The sequence below is a fragment of the Odontesthes bonariensis genome, chromosome 14, assembly GCF_027942865.1.
Source record: "Odontesthes bonariensis isolate fOdoBon6 chromosome 14, fOdoBon6.hap1, whole genome shotgun sequence".
Lineage (NCBI taxonomy): Eukaryota > Metazoa > Chordata > Actinopteri > Atheriniformes > Atherinopsidae > Odontesthes > Odontesthes bonariensis.
Window position 1 is genome coordinate 17098053 of NC_134519.1, and position 24416 is coordinate 17122468.

At 40.1% G+C, this 24416-nt stretch overlaps 1 protein-coding gene across 1 annotated transcript; it reads right to left on the bottom strand.

Moving 5' to 3' along the window:
* Positions 1–3354: 3354 nt before the first annotated feature.
* wnt9a (wingless-type MMTV integration site family, member 9A) lies at positions 3355–23821 on the bottom strand. Its single transcript, XM_075483193.1, has 4 exons — positions 23640–23821; positions 10461–10720; positions 10099–10361; positions 3355–7696 (listed from the first exon to the last, which is right to left on the bottom strand). Exons 1-4 carry the CDS (start codon positions 23729–23731, stop codon positions 7157–7159), a joined length of 1155 nt encoding a protein of 384 aa, XP_075339308.1. The 5' UTR covers positions 23732–23821; the 3' UTR covers positions 3355–7156.
* Between the last annotated feature and the right edge of the window lie 595 nt (positions 23822–24416).

The following is a 24416-nucleotide window of genomic DNA, read 5'->3' on the forward strand; positions in this document are numbered from 1 at the left end:
TCTGAAGTGATTTAACCTCTGGCATGTATGAACAAAATCGTAGTGATACCTTTCACGTTACTGACAGTCTGCACACCGATTCAAACAACCGTGTCTGAATGGTGGATCGACACCACCACATGTATACAATACACTGATTATTTTTCTTTAAAGCAGTTATTTATTTCATTTGCTGCTGTTTTGAGACATGCTGAGATCACATGTTTTTCCATGCCTAGCTGAGCTTTGACACATACTTAACAACAATCAAACAGTTATAAACAGGTTAAGCTACTGGGCAGGGTGCAAGAAGGAGGCAAGGAAGGATCATACTCTTCTTACCCCTATCACACTTTCCAGAGAGGAACTTGCTTTTTCCCCGCAACACTCATAAAAAAATCATAAACCTCTGAGCTACACAGATCTATGGCATGAGCAAAGGTGTTTTCATAATGCTTAGCACATATATTGGTCTTTGAGGAGCTAATGCTTAGATTTCCTTCAATCTTACATCTCCGTAATCCTCGATTTCAGGTCAGACTATAAATTGTTAAGAAAAATAAAATGTTGAGTTGAAATGTCATCTTTCAAATAAAAGTATGAATTTACAAACAACAAAGTTTAGCAACGTTAGCCTCAGTATACAGAGGAATTGAGCTTATTACTGCTACGTTTAGTGTCGGTGTGTTAAAACATTTAAACAAATATGTTCATTATCAGTTCCTTATTATGTAATATGTTTTGTTGTCTATTAGAAGCATGTCATCATATCAACCTGTATTTTCTCACAGTAGTTTGGGAATTAATGGCAAAACTGATGTGTGTTCTCATAATAACTTTTTTCCCATTTACGATTTAAATATGCCTAAAAAACAACCTAAATGAGTGTTTTCATTCTCATAGAGCAACAAAGTCCATATTATTGGCGTATGACAGTTGGGCACCACCAGCGATGGATTGTTTTAATGCTCCCTTGTTGTTAGTATGGATGCTGCCTGGTTGACTCTTAGGAAGGTGGGGCCTAGAGTTGTTTAGTTTACAAATCCTATCGTATCTTATTGTAACTTTAATAGTCACTACTGCTGGACACTCCTTTGGTACGACTTTGCTGTTGTGAAGTCTGGACAACTTTTCCAAGGAAACAACACATTTAGCAAACGCCTTCCCAGCAAATTCTCCACGAGGCAGCACATATAGGCCTACATCCTGTGCAGTGGGGTGATGCTTGAATAACAAAGCCTCTCTTGCAAAGCCTTACTTGCAGCAGTTCTCAAAAACAATCTCAGTCTTCTTGACAGCTACAACCCTGTGCATGTCTGAGCAGACCCGGAAGATGAGAGTGGGAATGGAAGGTAGACAGGAGGAGGTGGGGGGGGGGTGAAGCTTGCTTGATTTTCGTCTTCTTTTTTTTGAACTTTGCTTGAGTTGCACCCACTTCCTTCATGCTAACAGCTGTCAAAACGTTGTCAGATTACAGCACACCACAGAGTTACAGCTCATATTAAAAGCTGGTATGGGGCAGGATATTAGGAGGAGTCCAGCAAGTGAGCTGCATTAAAGCCTCTTAGTTTCTCCCAGCACAGCAGCCAGGACCCTGGGGAAGAATAGCTAACACCAAATGGGTGCTGGTCCTCCACTGCTAATTTAGGTACATGTGTCAGGGATATCATAAGCTTTTCCACTGATGTTTTAGGTATTAGAACAGACATGCTCATAATTGTGTTTTGTTTTTCTAACTGAATATGAAGCCCCCATTCACAGCCTAGGATCACAAAGCCCCTTTTCTCTTGGATTGATTGAGCTTTTAGGCTTTTATGATAAGGGCTCAAGATATTTGCAAGGTTGTTGGAAGAGAAAACTCTGAAATCTTCTAACCCTCATCCGCTGAGGGGATACTGCTTGTTCAAATAATGTCAGATCAGGAGGGTAATTTTCTAGCTCACATGCGTGTCTGAATGCTGTAAACCCAAAACAGAAAGGTTATATCTTTGCTCTAATGAGTTTCATGGTAACTTTGTTTGACACTGATGTAAAAATATTGCTGCTATGGTGATGTTTAGTGTAACGTGACAGCAACTTTAATAATTGGTACAGTAAATTAATAGAAGATGTCAAAGCAAAGTGAGGGTGATCCTGCTTGAAGCTGTGAAGACCCAACACCGTCTGTATCAGATTCCTGTAAACATCAAACCTCAACAATGACGTGTAATCATGCAGCAAGAAAAGCCTTTTTGCCTCGCTCACTGCTCTTCTGTAAAAAGGTGGACCTCGGACATTTTTCCCAGCAGGGATCTGAAATGGAGACCTGGTCAGTCCCAGTTGCTCTCACACTGTGTTTGTTGTTGCAACGTGGTGAAAAACCCCTGAATGACAACGTGTTTTTTTTATTTTTTATTATTTCCTTTGAATAGAATTGTTTGAGGTGTTGATCTATGATATGCAAGAGTCATAGAGACCTTTCTTGTTTTGTGTTCAAGCATGTTCTTTTTAAGCAAGACAAATGTGACACTGACACCTTCTCCTACATGGCCGGCAGGTATATTAGACAGTTTGCCATGCATCAGTAACAGGTTATGTTGGTGTTTTGTTTTCGGACACTTAAGCATGTAAACAGGAGCTCATAGCAATCATGTTGGATAAGCTACTCTTATCCAACAGTTAACTGTTGTGGTTCACATTCTCTACCCGACAGGCCTGAATTGACTTTACAGCATTTATGCCCCCTCTCTTTTCTATGTTACTTTTGCAGAGATAAACGCTGTTTCGCTCATTTTTGGACTTTCTAGTGTGTTGAATACGTTTGTAAAAGCATGTGGAAATTTGTATAATCCAAATTTGCCGCCACAGTAACTAATCTTGTTTATGTCATTCTTATCACTAAATTGTTTTTGGATTGGTAATCATTTTTATCTTTAAAATCGAGACAGCCCTCACAGTTTTTCTGCAGTTTTAAATAAAATCGATGCAGTAGTATCTCACGTTCCCCACCGCTTAGTGACTCAAACGGTTGTGTGTGTTCACAGAAAGTGGAAATGTGACAAATTTGAAACATAAAACATGCTAAATGATGAGCTTTTGACGTGCTGATGTGCTCGGTTTGTTGCAGAACCATGCAGCTAGGCTCTTCAACATCACACTTTTTTTTATCTAATATGCAACCAACTACAGCAAACATTTAGCATTCCTAATTCATAGATGATTCATAGATAGCTTTAAATGACTGTCATATTGACTGTTCAATAAATTCATCTCAGGAGTACAATATTCCTCGGGATTCCACCATCGTCACAGCTTGCCGATTGCATCTTGAGTGTATCGTCATCTGACTGAATTAAATGCTACAAGTGACAAAAAATAATGAAACTATGCAGGAGGTCATTTAAAAATTCATTTATTATTTCAGATTTTTTTCCGCCTTTGTTATACAAAGATGTTAAATAACTTAAATACATTCTTACCAGTCATTTGTGATCTGTTTATACCTACAAGCTATACACATGAGGTAGAGGAAAATAATTTAGAGTTCCAATAAGACATGAATAAGTGAACATGGACAAAACTCTGTTGGTGTAGTATTATCACAAATGGCAATACATAGTAGGCATATTTTATCTTTTTTTTTTCTTTTTCTTTTACAAGCACAGTACAAATCCTTACAAATGGTCCATATACGTGTAGAGTGCCCAAAGGTTAGTATAAATCAGTCAACATTGATGCAATTTACTCCCCGGGACGGTGTATATGGTGATTGCCAACATTACGCACTCAAGAAGGTTTTAACAAAATAGTTGAATATACAAACAGATCAGATCCTATAAAAATATTCTTGAATGTGATTTTTCTTTGAGTACTTTAAGAAATTGATATAAAACAGCTACAGAAGTTGATTATAAATTTGTTTGGATTTGTTAGTGCTCAGGTGACAGACAATGTTGAGATATGAAATGAAACATGTTTCTAATGTACACTGCCTCTTGAAGCCACCCCGAAAGAAACAAACACCCAAAAGGAAAACAGAGTAAAAAATACAGGATATAAAATCAATTTAGACTTTTTGACCTTATTTACACTAAACACATGCTCATAATATATTTAAAAATAATTTAGCTTTCATTCTTTTCAACAAAATAAAATTTTGTACATGATCCACTGATAACTGAACACTACAGTTTTGTTTTTGACGATACAAACAACTCTGACACCTAGAAAGTCGTCTCGCTGCTGCATCATGCTTGTCTTTCTCAGGAGAAATTTATTGGACTATGTACAACCTACAAACACAGAGAAAAATGCAATCTGTGTGTATTTGGTATTTCCGTCATGACTATTGCAAATCCATTCAATAGTGGAGAACCTCTCTGTGTTTGGTCTGAGGAGTGTGTGGAGCAAAAACACACCAAAAGCTGTGGGGAGCAGGCATTTGTGCTACGAGTCTCAGCATAGCTATTATGGTTTTCATGAAGCGTGCAAAGTTCTATGTATGTGTTTTGACCAGTCTTTATTTGGCGTGCCATCTCATATCAAAATGCTTGGAATTCATCTCCTCGGAACAAATAAGACAAGCGGGAATTTCTTCCCCAAAGCATGATTTTGCTGTCAGAGCTGTTGGTTTTGATTTAGATTCCTGTGATACTTCATTTCTGAATACTATCACTTTTGCTGTTTTGAAGAGTTTTAAGTCCAGGACTGATGATTATAATCTGCAATCGTCTTGTTTCAATAACTGTGTGCTGCTTCCAGAAAATACTTCACCCTTTATATTTATTATCACTTTGTTTCAGATGCTTGTGAGAGTTAAGCATGTGCCTCACTTTTGTCTTTATACCACAGGAGAAGAAACCTTTGCTATTTACATCAAAAGAAAAAAAAAATTCTGCACTGGACTGTATCCATAAATACAGATCTTTAAATACTTTTAAAGGGCTTTTGGGCTTCAGTGCGTGAATGGTGCTATAATACAAAGCTGGGTCCCTCACTCAGTAGTTAATTCACACCAATCTAAAATATGGCATATAAGGTCCTCTATCTTATAATATACAATGTTCCCAGAAACTAGGTGCAGAGAATGCAATGAAAATGTTATTGTCTGCATTGTTTTTATGTACAGAGGCATTTCTCATAAAACTATAACAATGTATTATGGAAATGATTTGTTAATTTTGGGAAATGCGCTCATTTGCTTTCTTCCTGTGTTATGAGATCAGTATCTTGCTCATATCTTTCCCGTTAGGCTGCCAGTTAGCTCAGATAGCAGTGAAATCCACCGCTTCTGATGAAGTTCAACTCAACATGTTGTGGCCTGTTTGTTTACAAAAGTGCCAATTAGATAAGTTTTTTTTTTTTTTTTTTTTTTTACTAAAATATAGCATTCTGAATGATGAGCTTTAAACATGTTGATTGGCTAACTTGTGCAGAATCATGCACCCGTTTTTCTCCTGTTTTATCTTCCGGCTGCTGTATATTTGCCAGAGAGATTCAAGTGAGATGCCTATCTTCTCACCCAACTCTGAAGAAAGCAAATGAGTGTATTTCCAACAATATCAAAGTTGTTTTATAATGTCACTATCACTGCGATTTGCATGGTGGGGTCAATATACTGCACCGTGTTAACTGTGTCACATGGCACCAGGCAATATCATCAAATAAAACAAATAAACTCATGTATAAAAACAGCTTCACTGACTTCAGAAACAGCAGCGAAACTTCGATGTTTACATGTAGACATCAATTTGTGGAACACAAAAATTTGTCCAATAAAATATGTTCATATTAGCTACGAGGCTTAAACTTTGATCTTCACTTGAGCAAATCTGCACACAGGTCAAGTGAGATTTCAGTCTCAGTGACCCCATACTGTTTGAACTTCTACTGCGCACACTGCATGTCTATATGGCTCAATCAAATTGTGGCAGATGAAGAGGAAAGAGAGATGCAATGATAGGAAGTTACATTCCTCCAGTTCTCCACAGTTTTCTTTACAACTTCAGAGTGTGAAAAGAAAAACTAATAAGAACACTTAAGCTCCACAGAGCTCCATATTTTTTTATGAGTCACACACGAACTGTCTGCTGATCAAATGATCACCTGTTGCAATGATGTTAGCTTCAATGAGGCCACTGACCTCTCCAGCTCGGATTTTCTTTGCATTAGCACAATTTCTTTCCATTTCATCCAAATAGATATAGTGGTTTTAGTTATTCCCTGAACACTGGTTCGCTCAAGGCTAACAATAGCCTAAACTGACTGGTTTATTATTTTCTGTTAATGTATGTATTAACAGCTTCATATTATATTAATGCCAAAAAAAAAAAAAAAAAAAAAATTAACAATATTTTTTTCCCCTCCTGGTGAAGGAGTAGTCCCAAAGGATCTATAAATTATCCAAAGCAAGATGTTGAACAAGCGTGCTGCTTTCCAAAGTCAAAAAAGTCAACATGAATCATGAAGATAAATGAGCAATAGCACACAAACAACAAAACATTTGTGTGGTTAGTGGTTTGTTTTACATAGTTAGATAAGTGGCTTGTATAATATCATTACAACATAACTGAATTTATTTACATACATATGCAAACACACAAAGTGTGAGAGTGTAAATATGTGCGTGTAGAGTAATTCTTACACCCTGTCTTTTTTGTTTAATTTTGTTTTTTTGAAAGCAGTCTGTAAATGATTTTCATTGCTGTAAAAAGTTGTCACTCCAACTCTGTTTCTCCCTTACTATCTATCACATGCTCACAAACATACACACGTACACGCACCGTTCCTCTTTGGGCAAAGCCCGAGAAATAAATCTGTTGGCGTTACTGTCCTTTTGTTGGGTCCTCATTATCGGCATCTGCTTTTTTGTTTGTATGTTTTTGTTTTTTTTGTAAAATGGTGGCAATAGATTTTGTAAAAAGGAAAATAAAATATTTCCTCCTCAAGGCAACGCTGTGATAAAAAGCTTGAGATGTTGACCCAGTTGTCTGTGAAAGTTTTTATTCTGCAGGACCTCCGCAAACCCAACCCACAGAATCCCTCAAAGTGCTTATTGCTTCTCGGCTCGCTCCTTATTTTGTTTGCAGAACACTGTTCTGTGGCTGGATGCAAAACCTCGCATGAGAACAAAACAACAACTCTTCTTCAACACAACCATATCTCACTTGCTCCACTGATTGAGGGGGACTGGCGGCTTTTACCCTTTGCAGGTATAGACCTCTTCTCTTTGTGTGCACTGCTTGCATTCCACATAGCAGCACCAGCGCACCTGGCACTGGCAGGGCCCGGTCACCTCCCTACTTTGTGTGTTATGGCCTCGCCCGCAACAGATAGCGTCACAGTTCTTGTCCTTGTAGCACTTGCGGGCTGCAGTGCCCCATGAGTATTTGCTGGGTTTACAGAAACTGGGCGAATCCTCGATGTGAAGCAGGTCCATAGTACGGGGAATTTGATCGCTGAAACCAGACAGGGACTGCTGCTGCTGCTGCGGCGGCGGCGGCGGCTGCTGCTGCTGCTGCTGTTGTGGCTGCTGCTGCTGGCTCCGGCCTGTAGAGATCTCTCCCTCCCCAGTGGCCTCGTTGGTAGAGCTGCCGACCTTGACAGAGGTCTCATAGCGCTGCTTCAGCTGCTTGCCAATCTCGTGGAAGGGCAGGAGCTGCCTCCAGCAGGTCTGGACAGTGCAGGAGCCTGACACGCCATGGCATTTGCAAGTGGTCTCCACTCCAGCTTTGATTACCTGGGGCAAAGACAAAGGAAAATTGTTAACCGCTGTGAAACACTAAAAGCATGAAAGCCATGCAAGTTAACAAGCCTTTGTTTAGTAAGCACCACTTGAAAGAGCCAAATTATGCTCACAGTTAGATGAATAGGGTGGAGTAAATTGGCTTCGAAGAGAAATAGACATAAGGGAAAATTATAACATTCACTGCCTTTTTTCATATAATAAAAAGAGCAAATTAGAGGCTTTGCTAATGGCTAGTGAACTAAAGAATAGCAATATAATACTGTCTGAGGCCTCTAATAAAAGGGAATGTGAATAATAGTTGGTGGGAGTATTAGTTTTGCCATAACCAGGGTTACTTTAATTTAACTAATTTATGGCTATCATGATAAGTAAGGGGAGGTTATGACTATTAAGGTTCCACAAAGACAATCTATTTCCATGGGAAAGAGGAACTTTTAATATTCTGACACTGGAATGCTGTATTTATCCTCTGACTTTTAATCTATTTTCTAAACCCAGAGTTAATCAACCCAATCTTCTTGTATGGCAGTTTTGTCATAATACAGAGTGAGGTGACGCAAACCAGAGAGAGTCTTCTTTTACAAAATCGCATATAATTTCAAATGCAACTTAGTGATTCTCAGCTGTCTGCCAAATTTCATTGCTGCTTCAACCCCAATGTTAAAAGCAGTATGTCGCATGGAAATCAGTTAGTTGAACACAATGTCTTAGCTGGGGTTTGAAGAGAAGCTGCATTTCTCTTCTCAGACTGTGAAAGAGATCGGCGAACAGGAAGGGCATATTCATCACACGAGCAGGTCAAGAAAATTTGATCGGTCAGCTTTTAAAACGTCAGGGAGATGCAGAGGTTAGCACATTCCAATTTTGTTCTCTGTGTGGGAATTTATCCTGAGCAAATGTGGTTCGACTCACTACATGTACGAAACACACACACACAGACAAAAAGAACAAAACAGTGTTATAGATCTCTATCACAAATAAAATCCTCACAGATTGAGTTTTGGACAGTCGAGCTGAATAGGAAGACCTTTTGGGAGAATTTTGTATCTGCAAACATTTGGGAAGTGTGCCTTTACTATAACTCATTTTGTAACAAAAATGAAAATGGCTACAATGAGAGAAACGCAGAGTAAAAGAAACATATTTCAGACCTTTAGTTTGCTTTGGCTTGACAGATTACGACCATTCCCTATTTTTATTTGACCATTAAAATCACTTCCAAGATGAAAAGCCCATATTTGCTCACCACAAACAATTGCTGAATTGTGCCAGAGCACAAATGAAAGTTGCTGCCTGTCTAATCTGACCAAATATCGACTAATGAGCACTTTCAGAATTCACCAAATTTACAGTAGGAAATACTTTAATCAGTTCAGATTTCTTTTGTTCCCAGGTTTCAAACTCCATACTATTTTTTCAGAAATTTCACTCTCCCAAAGTTCCCTTCCTGTTGAACTCAATCAGTTTTATTCTGCTGTGGCCATAATAAATCCAACTTTGGTCATTTTAACTGTATATTTGAACTTTTTAATTTTTCTTTGACAGCAGTTGTTTAGCAGGACTGTAATGTTGGAACTCCTGTATTAAAAAAGTCAAAACCAAGACACCACCATACACTATATCCAGAAATAAAAAGTGCACAATGAGTTGGTTTTTTTTAATTAGTTGTGGTTAATGCGGCCAACATCTCTGTTTAAAGTACAGTCTGTAACTAAAAATAAACTGTTCATTTTTTTTTTTTTTTCTATTTTTCGAGTATGTTCTGGTTAGATTAATGTGTTTTGTAAGTCAGACTTTGCTGTGTTCACTGGTGGAACTTATTACTTTAATAATAGGAAAATAAAGTTGACAGTTATTGCAAATATACTCCAATGAAATGATGTATCCTAAACTTAGCTTTAGCACACATTTAACCACCTCTAATGTAACTCCCTTATACATTTCTAATATCAAATAAATGCTTGTGAATAACTATTTATGTCTTAAAATTAAGTCATACTAAACATTGTTGACTGACGTCGTAAGGCGATTCCATATTTCAAATTTTTCCTTAAGAGTTCCAGAAAAATCTATTCCCATGGTGCATTTATACACTTCTTTTAGACTTTTCCTGACGAATATATCAGTAAACCAGGATACACGTGGATGCAATGCATTACCATTCAAAGGTGGACAGGCCTGGAACTGTAGCGACAATTAGTCACGAGATACATGATGAGTCAGGCAATTCTAGTGGCTGACGCCTCTGTTGCAGCTTATAAAGTTGAACTATTCTTAACTTTCCACCACAACCTACGCAAGCAAAGCAAGGCAACAGAGCCAGAATTCAATTTGAAAATGCAAGATGTCTAACACATGTGCAAATCTTGCACAATTCTGTTCTGCACACTTACTTTCATGCCCACATTTGTGTTGTGCATGTCCACACGTGCGCGTAGGTCCTTGTTGGAGCGTTTGCCAAGGAAGTCCTTGACAAACTTGTTAGCATATTTAAGATTGTCTCCACAGCCTCCCCACTGCCAAGCCTTGCGGTTCTCCAGGTCTGGGGCCTCGTCACATGTGCAGCGCTCCATGCGTCCTGCGCTACAAGCCTTGGCCATCGCGTGTGTTAGGCCCGCAGAGGAAATGGCATACAAGAAGGCTGTCTCTTTAAATCCTGAAAAAGCACAATGGAGACAAACAAGAAGAAAATAAGGAATGTCAGATTTGTCTGAGTTCAAACGGAAAGAAGCAGGAATAACTTATGTACCCATACCTCTTTTTAATATGTTGGCTCGGTGGCGCCCCTCCAGGGTGCAATTCCACCTCTCAAATCGGAATTGATGCTGGCATTCTAAGGCACTCATGATGATGGCCTCCCTTAGGGTATCCGCCACGCCCGGGTCTCGTCTGCACATCCTGCGCTGCTTCTTTTCCAGTTTGAGCCGGTCACACAGCTTGTAGTGAGCCCTGCCCATAGTCTCCTCTGGTAGAGAGTTCAGTGGCAGGATAGACAACGGTTCATTACCTGTCAACCTAGAAGGGAACAACAGAGATCCGTCAGTTGAAACTGCCCACAAAATGAGTGGATACATCCAATAAAACACAGGATGCTGACCTTTCTGGGTAAACAATAAGAGTTGCAAATATATACTACACAAACAGCACAGGAAGCGCAGTTGGGGGGTATAATGCTCAAAAGCTTGGTTAATGTTTATATGAATTCAGATGAAAGGTGGTTAATGTTCAGGGGAATTCAACATTTGCTGGAGATCGAGATCAGCCACCACCACAAGCATATCTGAGTAGAGAGCTAATTGTGTGCAAGGTGGAAGTTCCATCTTCACCTGACGGCATTTTGTCCCAATTTTAAGCTATCAACTCATTCTTTTTTCAACTGAAGTTTGAGATTATAATTTATAAGTAACACAGCATTCAACTAGTATACGAACATAGTTTAAACAATGACAAGCTGTGAAGGTGACAGGCATGGCGCATGTATGTAAAACAGTAGCCAGCAGATGCTTGGTTTAATATTTAGATCATATCCCGAGGGGTGGCATGTCACTTCCAGCAGAGCTGTATAGATTCACACATGATAACACAGCAGGATTTACACTCCCGTTTTAGAAAAGTCCAGTATTCAGAATGTTAAAGCTGCAATCCATTTGATATATAACCAGCAAGATTTGAGCTCTAAACATGGTATGGATAACATGTGGTAGAGTTGCACTTCTTTCGTCAGTTTATTTAAGGGAGGCGTATATAAAACACACAAAGCAAGGACTGCCACATAGCTGGCAAAACCAAAGACCAGCGTTCTGAGGTTGTGATGGGGAAAGCAGAGCATTATTTTCATAAACACACACAGGGGACATGACTGTCAGCCTGTGACCATTTTGGTCACACCAACTGGTAGGATTGGCACCATAGTTGTTCATTATGTGTAATTTCTGGACTCCTTTACACCCTAATGTGAAAGTGAAGAATAAATGGATTTACAGATCTAACAAAAGCACAAGTGTTTAGGCCTGTGTGCATCTGCAGCCAGACTACAGATTTTTAAAGGACACTTGTGTCTGGGGAGAGAGACACCCCACTCACTGATGACATTGATGAAATGCAGATACCTTCTACCTTGGCTTTCAATGTGGGCTGAGATGGTAATTTCCAATCCTTGTAAAAGGTGAACTAAAACAATTCTTAATGACACCAGAGAAAGAAGGCACTTGAAAGTAACTAAAGAATTATTTATATAAGAAATTGCATGAAATTGCATTAAATTGCATGTTTGAAATCAGAATTAGTACATTTAGTTTCTCTTTTAATGTTAAAAAATGTTACAATATGGCTTAAGGGAGTTCGTTGCCTTCAATTATATGGTAATCGGGAAACATCAAATCAAAATTATCTTATAAAATGTCAATTAAAATTAAATTGAATCTAAAACCATTTGAAATGCCACCAAAAAAATGCCTGTTATTGTAAATTTAGACTAAATGAATTACAATCATGAATTTTTCTGCTTCCCACCCTGCTTGTAAAAAGTCTACACATGGCCAAATAAATTAGAAGTCATCCAGCAATACGACTGCGAGGAGAAACCACAGCAAATGGGAATCCTGCCATATAGTTCATTACAGCCAAACAGCGTAAAGTAACAATAAAAAAGCTTGTCTATATTTTTTGTAAAGGTGCAGAGTATTTGCTGGTTGTCAACACACCAGGTTAGTTAACATACTCGAAGTCTTCATCTGTGATCCACATTCCTTACACGTCAGCCTTCATAGCTGTTTTTCTGAAAGGACTCTGTCACCACTCACATTCACTACAGCCTCTAACAGAGGGTCATAGGAGTTCTTCAGCAAGACATTTGTTTTATTATGTCCAATAACTGACTGAAATGTTTCCCCTTGAGTCCTCAGTGTCATATCAGTGGACTTAATAGCTCACAGATGCTCCAGTATATAATATTTTCTCTCTAATGCATTCACAGCCTGCTTGAGAATCTGAGCAGTCAATTCAAAGACGGGTAATCAGGATCTACTTTCAGATTGGGTGAAATGGTTTCCCTTTTACAAAGTGTGTTTGCCTTTTTTAACTAATCTGACAGCTATGAATTTCAAATGGAAACTTGGCAAGCGGTGTCTTGACGGGGGTTGATCTACCAGAACACTTGGAGAATGGAAAAAAAAAAAAAGGTATAGTTTGTGTGGTACAGCACAAGCTAATGTGCAAGAACTGTGTCTCTCTCTGAACAAATGGCACTTTCCTCCTAATTGTTTCATGCTTTGTTAAAATACACTCTGATAGTAATGTCAAGGAAACGTGCTAACAATTCCAAAACAAACAAATCCAGCTTACTCAGTATGTTGCAAGTGACTGACAATCGTTCCACAACATTTCTACAACAAGCAAGCAGTCAAGAATTGAATGATGGCGCCACGTGGAGTACCTGCCTTAGACCATTTGAAATGTTGGTAGGACAGAAAAATGAATCAAACATGTTTTAAAATTCCATACATAGCCAGGAAGCAGTTTGTTAATCAAAAAATCCAGAGCTGTCAAATTAATTTGTGCAATGAATAGCTCTGGAAAGTTTTCCATCTGACAACTGGTGGTCTTAATTTATTAATACCACCTACATGACGCACACATTCCTCAGGAGGACATGCATAGTAACACGTATCAGCATCAAATCTTCCAAAAGCCCACATGCCTGCTGAAACAAAGACCCTCGGAGTGACATGCCTCAACTGTCTGCATGACGTCTGCTCGTCTGAGACAAAAGGATGGTCTGAGTGGAGCTGGGGGGAAGCCAAAGATGATATGACACTGATCTCAGCAGTACCGCGTCTAAGGCGTTTTTCCCACAAAGGCATATTTCTGGCCAAGACGGCCTGAGGGCAAAATGTGGAGGAGAGACAAATACTTATTCACATCTCCGGAGAAGAAGCTACTGGCCGAGGCTCATTCTTTTGCAATATTTCCGCTCTGTGACAGACCTGAACAGTCAAATAGTATTACAGATGTACAGATGCTTCAGTTTTCTCTCCATTAAAAAAAAAAGAAAGAAAACCCCAGTGCTTATAAATCGATACCTAAATATTAGCAAGGGTGAAGCCAACGGCTTAATTCTAATCTGATTGAAACTTGCTGGAAATTAAAGATGTTTTCAGTGGATGCAGGACTTTGACTCCTGCTGTCACACAAGAAAGCATCACACATTCCAATATGAAAAAAATATCAATCTGCAGTTTTGCTGAAGAACGAACTCATTCAACTCACTTAGAGGACAAAATTGGAGAACTGCTTCGAAGCTGAATCACAAAAATCATTAAAAATCTGTGCTTTAAATCTTTGGGGTAAACAGGAATCACGAGCGATTTTTCTTAAAGCAATGACCACTTTTATAAGAAAAGCAGAAAAATGCAGCCAGATGTTGTAGTCTGACAACTAAATGAAACTCAAAGTCCATAAAATACCAGACCCCTTTCACTTCGCTTACTAACAGCTCACAGAAAGAATATGTATAAAAATCTAGGTAAACTACTTAATATTTCAATTAATTATAAGATTTAAAAGAACAAGAAAAAAAAGTACAGAACTGTTCGAGGAGTATAATGGGTCTTTCAGACAACGAAGTTTGCACATGGGACTGTAAACTGTGTACAAGAAGAGATGGAAAAGTCAACCATTTAAAACAAAAACAAAAAAAATCTACTAGAGGGACTTGGTCACTTTGTTTTACACTCCACCTTACATATGGTCTAACCATAACAGGGTACATTACGATTAAATCACCCGACATGCCTACTTGGACAGAGACCCATTCCCAGGAAGTGGTTCTTTTCTTCAAGGTCTCAATGCAAATGCAAACTTGTTGGATGCAATTCAACGCAATGAGGTTTTTCCTTCATTGTGCCTTTCGTGGCCCGCTGGATGGCTTGTGTCTACCGGTCACAAAAGTATTTGTTGCACCACACAGCAGTATAAGTTCAAGCATCGAAGCACGGTCTTGCTCTGAACAACCCAATGGAAACCATGGCTTGTAGCATGACAAGTGTCTAAAAGGATCTAAATCAAGTTTATTCTTGTGCATTATATTGACAAAACATCTCACATGCAGTCGAGACTGTCTTCTTCCCAAAAACAACCCCATGGGTAATCTGTTCATGCAGGCAGAAACAACCTATGAGTGCGTTAAAAGAATGTACAACCTGTAGTGGTTGAGAGTGCAACAGCGTGCAGAGTGTAAAAATGGAGGCATAGCACAAAATATGTATTTAGTTATAATCATTATGTTTCTTAACCCTAACATAGTGATTTTCATTTCTATGACTAACCAAGTGATCTTATAACCTAAACCCAACCGGGGAGTGACAAACCACCATGAACCAAGTTGCACGTAGCAAGACCTGATCTTTTTATAACTGAGCCCATATTTCACTGCAGCGCGTTACACAGGAAGAGAATTTACTTGTTAAGGTGGGTGGCACAACATTTCACAGTTGTTTTCCAAAGGCAAAAACAGGCAATCAGGGTTTGTATCAGAAAGCATCACAATATGCAAAATGCTCATCATAAGGCACCATTGTACTTCCTCGGGTCCCAAGAAATGCACGTGCCGAGTAGATCAGATTAAAGGATATGAAAACTGAAGAAAACACAAAGGTGGAATCCTGCATCAACTGGTTAGATCGGAAAGGATTATTTTAATAAGTGATCTATTTACTTTTATAGGAAAAGTAGTTATACGTTAAAAAAGGTGCATTGGGAGAGAGGGACCAAACACTGAATATGTTGATTAATAATAAAATCTATGGTGCCAAAGTGCCTGTACCTGCTGCCCCTTCACACTGAATTAAAGCATATGTTTTCATATCATGCACTATTTTCTGTAGGTGTTTTTGTTTGAGGAGATGTTTGAGGTGTTGGCACAGCAACACCAATTACACATGGAATATAACACCAACATATAAAACTCATTATTATCCTATGCAATGCTGGATTCTTGCTGATGTTTGCTCAGCTTTGCTTTTTCCATTCACACACACTTGCCTCTACACACTTCTCGCAGACACTGCTGACCCATTCTAACGCTGCACCTCCTCCACCGTCTTTCACTTAGTAACACTGGAGTTTGTTTAGTCCCTTCTCTTTACCTGTCAGCACCTCCCATTGCCCGTGACATTTACTTTATATACATTTTCCAAATGCAACGGGTTGACTGAAAATGCCTCATTTCACATAGTGGAGCCTCAGAGTCGATCCCTTGAGGAAATCATTGACTAGCTCTAAACTTCGCCATCATCACTCCCTCTCTGGCTTCACACCACTGTTCTGGAAGTGACCCTCAGCTGGTACTTCTGCAAGCTCTTCATTAGTCTGGTATGTAAATAGTTGAGGAAGTGTAATAATATCACTCTTACGTAGTGGAAAACATCGCTCTTACTTTAACTTTATGCAAATATAAACTACAAAAACACTTATCTTTTTAACTGCTGGTGTTTTTCATATACTTGCAAAACCATATGTAAACAAAGGCAGCTGAGTTGGTGTGTGTACATTAATCTCAAGAGACTAAAGAAATCCAGGATGAGACTTGAAAAAACAGTAGATCTAACACAGACAATTAACTCATTGATTATCAAGCAAACACGCCGAATTTTCTTTGTTCATTCAAATCTGATGAGCTGTGGATAAATGAGTGACATTACAGAACTAATGTGCGACCACCACTGGAGATACCACGAAACCTTCACAACGACAACGTCTGCTCTCTTTTTCTTTTTCTTTTGGATTTGTGTTTTGGCAGCTTTCAGCCAGTGTCTGCTCATGCATCTCTTAAGCTGCACAGATTTGTATATGCGGTTACCGTACACATATCTGTGCACGTGCATTCATGTGCGCATGCATATAGGCTCTAACAACCTTAAGTCAACACCTACGAGAGTCTGTCGCGGCTGAACGCGCCCAGGCAGAAAAAGCACAAAAGCCACAATTTCTCCATTAGCCTGGACTTGCAGGTTGTGTGGTCTGGTGTCTCGGAGATCACAACTACCCCCCTCTCCTTCTCCTCCGCCTTTTTTTCCAACCTCCCCGAACTTCCCCTATTCCCACCGGTCAATTACTCTAAACGGATGTCAATCATTTGGGCCAGCTGTTGGCTTAAAACGAATCCTCCTCTAGACAAAACCAAAGCTGTCTATGAACTTAACCTACAAAAGACAATGACAGACGTGTGTCCTAGAAGAGTTCAACTGTCAGGAAGACAAACTACAGTGCTCGCAGGAGATTAATCTGTGTGCGTTAAAAAAAGGGGATATTAATCATTAAATTAAACACAGAGTTTCGGGAGGAAATTGGACTCGTCAGTGCTAAACTACTTTCCTCTCTTTCACTTTTTCTTCGTGCCTTCATAGCATTTAAAATGCTGTTTTTTTCAGGGGGTGGGGGGTTACGTGCTTTTCTCAGAAATGTTGGATGAACTTCAGACCACCCTGCCCAAGTCCCATCTGGTGTATCACAGCCTGGGCCATGCCAGAGGTAGTAGGAATGTGAGTGTGCGTGGTGTTTTCCCTCTGGCCCACTCTAGCTATGGGTAACAATGTGTACTACAGCTTAGACTTTAATAATTGAAGAAATCATGAATCGGTGTCAAATGACTCTCTGATTCAAGGAGTCTCCAGGCTATTCTCCTGAACACAGAGGAAGAAGTTGTGGCCTGAACACAGACAATTTTTTAACATTGGGATACAGCTTATTCTCTGAACGATTATTGAAGTTATGAAAAAGATTGGGGGGGGGTTGTATGTATGCAGCTAAGATTAGATTGGCCCATGGTTGAAATCATTGGGTGATTGGGTGATAGTAACATGAGAGAACAACTTTGAAAATAAAGTGGTACTGGTCCGGGACTGAGTAAGTCATTATGAGTTGAGTAATGAGCCTTTCTGCGCACTGAGAATGTCATGCAACAACTAGAAGCACTGCTATTCAGTGTTCGGAGGGGGAGGGGGTTCACTATCTTGTATGACTTAACAGGATATGACCAAAAGTTATGTCATCTGCCAGTCCCGTCTGGTCATTTACAGCCCACACAGAGCATGTCGGACTACTCCTACAAACTGAATGATTGGGCTGAGTTCCTGTATAAGTACTCTCTTGATATTTTCATGTGAATGACAGGATGCATGAGAAGAAAGTTATTATCAGTCAATTTATTCTCGATGTTTTTTCAAAAGAAAATACTGTGCTCAAAAAATTGTATTAATTACAAAGAAAAAGAGGGGAAATTCACTGCTCAGCCTTATTTGTAATCCACAGTGGTACTACAGGACCCGGGTTTGAGAAGTGTGTGGCATGGTAAGAGGTTTAACTGCTATGTGAGAACTCACAGCTTCTAAGGTCAGCAGCTCAGTTATAGTCACTGTGTGACTGGCACAGATTGGGCGCGCAGCACTGTCCGCATGACTCTCCTGATCTAGCCCACACCATGGCACAGAGCAGCCCTGTACCAGCGCACCGACACACCAGACATGTTCAGGCACTGTACTCGGCTCTTACCAATTCCACATGCTGACACGAGAGCCAGATTGGACAAAACTGTTATTTGGACAAAAACAGCTTCATTTTAAACTCTAAGCAATCCAACAAAGCAGACATTTACAAGGTTCGAAATGTCAGGTTTGCTTGTTTCTGCGGCAATTCTGTAAAAAAACTTTTCTGAATAAGCTCCACATGAGAGTCAAACTACAAAACAGAAGACGAAACGCAAGCTATTTTGTTTTTTGAGTCACTCGTGTCTTGGTAACTGCAGTTCAACAGTCATTCAGTGCCACGACAGGAGGATTTTTTTCAGGATTCATTTTAATCTCCTGTACAGTACTGAGTAAGTAAGTTCAAAGAAAAGGTGCTCTTAATTCACCCCACCTGACATTTGTCTTTGTGCACGCACACACAGCTCATATTGCCTGGAGTGAAAGCAACTGACTCGAAAACAGCGTGATGATTAAAGCAGTAGTAACAAGTTGAATGTCATGCAAACGAACATACACTCCTCTGGGGTTAATCAGGGGACGTCTGCTGTTTCTTGGCCCATTCATGTCAGTTTATGCCTGGTTTTGTACGTTCTCAAACTAATGCTCAGGCTTTATGGATAAATAGGCCTTTGGGGGCTAACATCAGTGTATGTAATAACACGCATTTTACAAACACATTCATATTTGAAGTGGAGCCTTGTGTTCACATTAGGTCAGGCCTCCAAAGGACTGTGCTGAAGATGATCATCCAGATCAGTCCGATCTGCATTTTAAAAGAAAAAAAAAGGCTTTCTTTCAACATTTGGGAACTTTGCTTAGAGCTGCATTACTATGTAATCTTAACTGCTGGTGAAAAAAAGTATAATCATGAAAAGAAAATATCAAATTTCTTTTAGCTGCACTTGTGAAATGCATAAATATTTTTAGAACATCTAAACAAAGTGAAGGTTTTAATTAATCTGCCAATCTTGATACATGTGAGGTGCCATGTCTCATTTATCCCCAGACTGGCAGGATTTACTTGTAAAAAAAAAAATAAAATAAAAATCTCAAGGATGGAAAACACAGGACATAGAGGTTGCACAAACTAGCCTCATCTCATCAATGTCTGACCACTGAAATTATCCTGAGTCTATATTAGTTTTCCTGTTATGCAAATTGCCCAATGTCCAGCTCCATCTGCAAAAATCATCATGTTTGCAGTGAGAGCAACATGAGTTCCCTTCTATGGGAGGTTCCTCTTCATCTCCTCTAACCAACAGAGTGCACAGCTGACTGCTGGAACTGAGCTGGAGCTGCCGTTTTCATAATCAAATAAGTCTTTCAGCTGTGGTCTTTTCGGCATGCTGATGACACCAGAGCTGTATGGATTTCAAAAGCTTTGCCAAACCAAGTAATCTTCAAAAATATCCTGTACAACCGTGTTATTATACAGTATAGGCCCCATAACAACCCACTTGCAACCTTCATAACAAAGGTGTGTACCAACTTCTGTATTTTTCTGTAATTTGATGAAAACAATGTGTACATCAGGCAGTGTAAAGACAGAAATCTCTTTGGAGACGTGAGTTGATTTTTGTTTATTTCCTTGTTTTTTCTCTCTCTCTTTAAGAGTCTTGGACATTTTTGGACAATCCAAAATGTTGACAACAATTAAGCATCACGCAGGTTATTGTTCCTGCACAGACTTGGGGGGCCAAGTCTGTGCAGGAAGTCACCTTTAAACTTTTCCTATTTCTTCTCCAATTTTCCAATATCTAAACGAAAAGCTTCTGATTGAGAGCCATCCTTCACTTTGATTCATCACCACCATGTGGCATCCATGGGTTTAGCAGACCGTTCCACATGGATGGAGCCAAGACATAAAAGACAAATCATGGCTTAACTCAAATCTGGATGGATAAGCCTAAATATAACAAAAGCTGTCTTTTAAGAGGCCATGCAGTCAGTTATCTAAGACCCCAGGTTTGTGTGATCTCACCCATCTACACTGTCACAGCACCGGTGCTGAGAGAATCCTATCTTCTTGGCTCATGCTAAAGTGATACCCTTAGAGGTGTGGCTGTAGCTACAGGATATCCTATGAAGTTGGGAAATCCCTCTATCAACGGTGCTCCCCGCCCTGCTGCACGTCAGGGCTAATCAGTCCTTAAGGTCTGGTAATGAGACGCCTGCCACCACTGTCTGCCAGGCAACGCCAGCCTGAGCCCACACTAACTCTGCTCCTTCTAATGAGTGGTAATCACCCAGGAGCTCCCCACAAACCACTGCAGGCTTGCCAGCACGCACATAGGGCAGGCAAGCCAGAAGACAGGAGGGAACCAGAGGAAATGGTTACATGGAGCCGCTTAAAAAACAAATTGTAACATTTTTGTGCTGTGTTCTCCTTTAAAAACATGCAGCTGTTTGATGCACACCAGGAACCAACTCTGCAAAGTGATAAAAACCTTTTACAACTACATAAAGAAAAAAAACGAAGAAGAAATCACCCTCAATAAATCTGCACACATCCCATTTTCTATCCTGTTGTTTTTGGCAAATTGCCTCACTTAATGGAGCACTGGAAACAATATTACCAACTGAAAGGGTAACAACTTCGCCTCAGGAACAAACTGATGACAGATGTCACAATAATTAAACAGCTCCCACTATATTTGCTTCCTCCGCATGCTGCGGTGTCTCTGATTGTTGAATCCCAGTCGCATGACTGTGGGCAGCCTTCCTGTATATGTCGCACATAAACTAAATAAAAAACAAACTTGACTTAGTTTGAGGACTCACATTCAGCACAGTTTACAAGACCACAGAATGACATGCCTTTTACCAACACTCAAATTTAAACCAACATCTCAGAGAGCTGCATGAGCCCTGACGGGGGTCAACTGAGCTGAAAGTTTACACGATATCTCATCAAGATGCTATAATCTTTGGCAAGGAAAGCCTGGTGAGTATCTCCAATTTGAACTCTGATGATAACGGGGCAGCAGAAGTGGCACCTGCCAGAACAGGCTGAGGGAGTGAAAATGAGTGTTCACATTCTTGTGGCAAAGGATGAGAATTTAAGCGGGTGCTCGACTACGCCAGGAATCCCACCCCACCCTCGGCTGAGCAGACTATGGGCAGGAGAGGTTGTGTTTATGTTACACTTACGCTCCACCGCACTCTGGAAATTGGGTATGCAACATTGACCCTCTATTTTGAGTAAATCAGTACCCAGGAGGCCCTAGGATGCCTCATGCTCATGGAATATTTATTTGAACAGGTTTGTGTTAGTGCGTCCACCCCCAGTCAATGCTGGAGCGTCACCGGTATCAAGTTTCTGGGAAGTTGGCCACGGGGCAGTCACATTTTGTATCTGTGTCACCTGTGCAGGCTCTTTCGGTATGTTTCATGTTCCTCAGCTGCAGGGCTAAATCATTCACTGACACTCATTCATATTCCCCTCTCACAGGGCCGCAGAATAATAAATCTGGAGTATTGTAATACCACATGTCTCTCCGTACTACACAGGCCACAGATAGAGAACAGACTGACAGAGGGAATTGAAAACAAGTGCTAACTGAATAAGTAAATATGCACTACCATTAAGACCATTAAGGCTGAAGTGAGTGCCAATTTGGCATGTCAGCTTTAATACCTACTGCCTGCCAAGGGCGACACTGAAACAGGAAGAGAGACAGAAACAGAGACCGAGGTCACATTTGTCCTTCTAATGCAATTTTAGAACTGAATTGAAACCAAAAACCAAGTCTGAGAAAGCGCTCGATGCAAGCATTAGCATTAAACATGTTGGTACTTTTTCTGAGTGACTGAGATATTTCCATCATAAAGACCTTTTACAGGTTCCATACTAAGTGTTTGCTTAATTCACGTTCCAAGGATGAGTGCCAATGCTTTGGTGCAACACAAAAAAGAATAACATTACAGAGAGATATGAAAAAGATGACGTGTATTACATGAGTCTAAGTGATTTAAAAAACCAATGACCCCTTTTCACAAGATAATTCAGGAGAAGGCAAAGCCCACTTTAACAGGTCAACAGGTCTAACACACAGGGCGAACAGGCCCTTAGGGAGACATTTCTTGTGCTCTCTTGCAGATTCACAACAGTTCCCAGATCGCCTAACACCCCTGGATCCTGCACAACACCCATACCTACCATAAATTTCTGAACTGACTCTGCTGAAAGGCCTCAGGTGTCATCACTTTGCAGTCCACAACCATTTGTCTCTATGTGTGTCTGCAGGGTTTGTAGCCAGTTGGGGAACGCCAACAACACCCATCAACAGACTTTTTTTCCTTTTTTTTTTTTTTTTTTTTTTTAAGAATAGAACTTGTGTTTTTTAGGAGATCATTGTCACATTCTTCAAAGTTTTCAGAGCAAAAATCTCTGGTTGCAGGTGAAACATGACTGCTGTCCCACCTGACACGCTGACCTCATTTGAATGACCTTGTCCAGGACTTTAAATGTTCAGAAACCCAGAGTGCAGCTCAGGAGAGCCGACATACTGGAACATTAGTGGCCACTTGGAAGTGGAGGTCATATGGGCTACACCTAAAATCCAAGGCGTTCCCTGGGTATAACTTACTTTGAAATATACACCCTGGTGCCTTTCCTAAATTAAACATTATTGTGTGTATGACACGATTCATGTAACGCTCAATTTTTCAGATTAATTTCCTTACACATGTTCCAAGTGTTTTTTAAAATTTGATGGAGGCAGCAGAAAAAAACCCTGCCAGGGCTGTGCGATGTTTATGCTGGATGGGGGAATTTTCTGTGCAAGCTGAGCAGACGTTTCGGCCACCAGTTCAGTCAGTCAGATTGCTTTATTATTACCAGCTGTTGAGTCTGAGGCATATACACTCACCTTTCGCTCCGTGCGGCTGTTTTCAGAGTCGACTGAGGATATGATTTTACAAGTGTTTCAGCAAAATAATCACTCGACTGCTACCTGCCATTCAATTCGTGCCATGTGTGACTTCACAGTGGCTCTCAATTGTCAGAGAAAGAATGGGGAGAAGTATCCCCCGGTCACCATTACTCCTTGGCTTCGCATATCTATTTCTAACAGACGATTCGTTAAGAGGCTGCGGATTAATCACCGTATCGGCTACATACAGTTTTTTTTTTAAATTGTCATTAGTTTCATTGAGATAAATGCGCAGACAACCTGCTGCAGACACCAGCTGCAAGGCCTCCAAGTGACACCTCGCTGACCCGCAGATACTACTGCAATCAAGATAAATAAAGTTTATTTATGCTGTACACTTTCTGTATTGACTAAACGGCGAGGTATGTTGGGGGGGAAAAAAAGTAATTACCTGCTTTGTGATTCAGGAACCAATCAAATCAATGAAAGCAGCATCATGGACATACAGCGCAGCGTGTCTGTCTTGTCAGTCCTTACCCGAAGTATGCTGTGGTGGGTCCAGGCAAGTTGAGAAGATACACTATAACTGTGAACGATAACCATCCCAGGAGTAGGTGTCCATCCAGCATTTTGCTGCGGCTCCAGGGCAGATCATTTCGTTTCTCCTGAGTAGCTGTGTAAAATCCCTTGTAGTACGTTCAACACTTCTTATACAGAGAGCTGCGCTGCGCTCCTCCCATCAGCGCAGAGAGGGGAGAGGAGAGGAGAGAGAGCGGCATGGCAATACATACTGAACTTATTCACAATTCCTTCTCAGGTTTCACAGAGATTATTCATCTCACAGTGTCTTAATTTATGATTGGTGTGACAGCCTCTCCTCTGTGGGCGTTTTAAGCACCGTACAGTCAGTGTTTGTGTAGACTGAGGTCAGTTTGAGCTGAACTGGACTGTATGATAAAATACTTTCACCCAGTGACAGCTTGTTTCCAGAGGGGCAAACCCTGAAATGGTTTAAAGCACTAGAAGCAGCTTAATGCAGCAATGCTAGTCTACAGTAAACAGCCATACAGAAATTTACCCATACACATTTTTTTTTTTTTTTACTAAATTATGTACTGTTGGAGCAGTGGTTTATATCTTTAAATAGGGCCTACATTTAAGTATTGTGTTTAACTACAGCCTTGATAGCCAGGCAAACAAAACAAAAACTACAATGTGAAAACCTATGACTGCTGAGGAAGATCTGAGATAAGATAAGAAATCTGCTCTGTGATCATAAGAAAGCAGCTTCATCGCAAATTGACCAAATTGCTT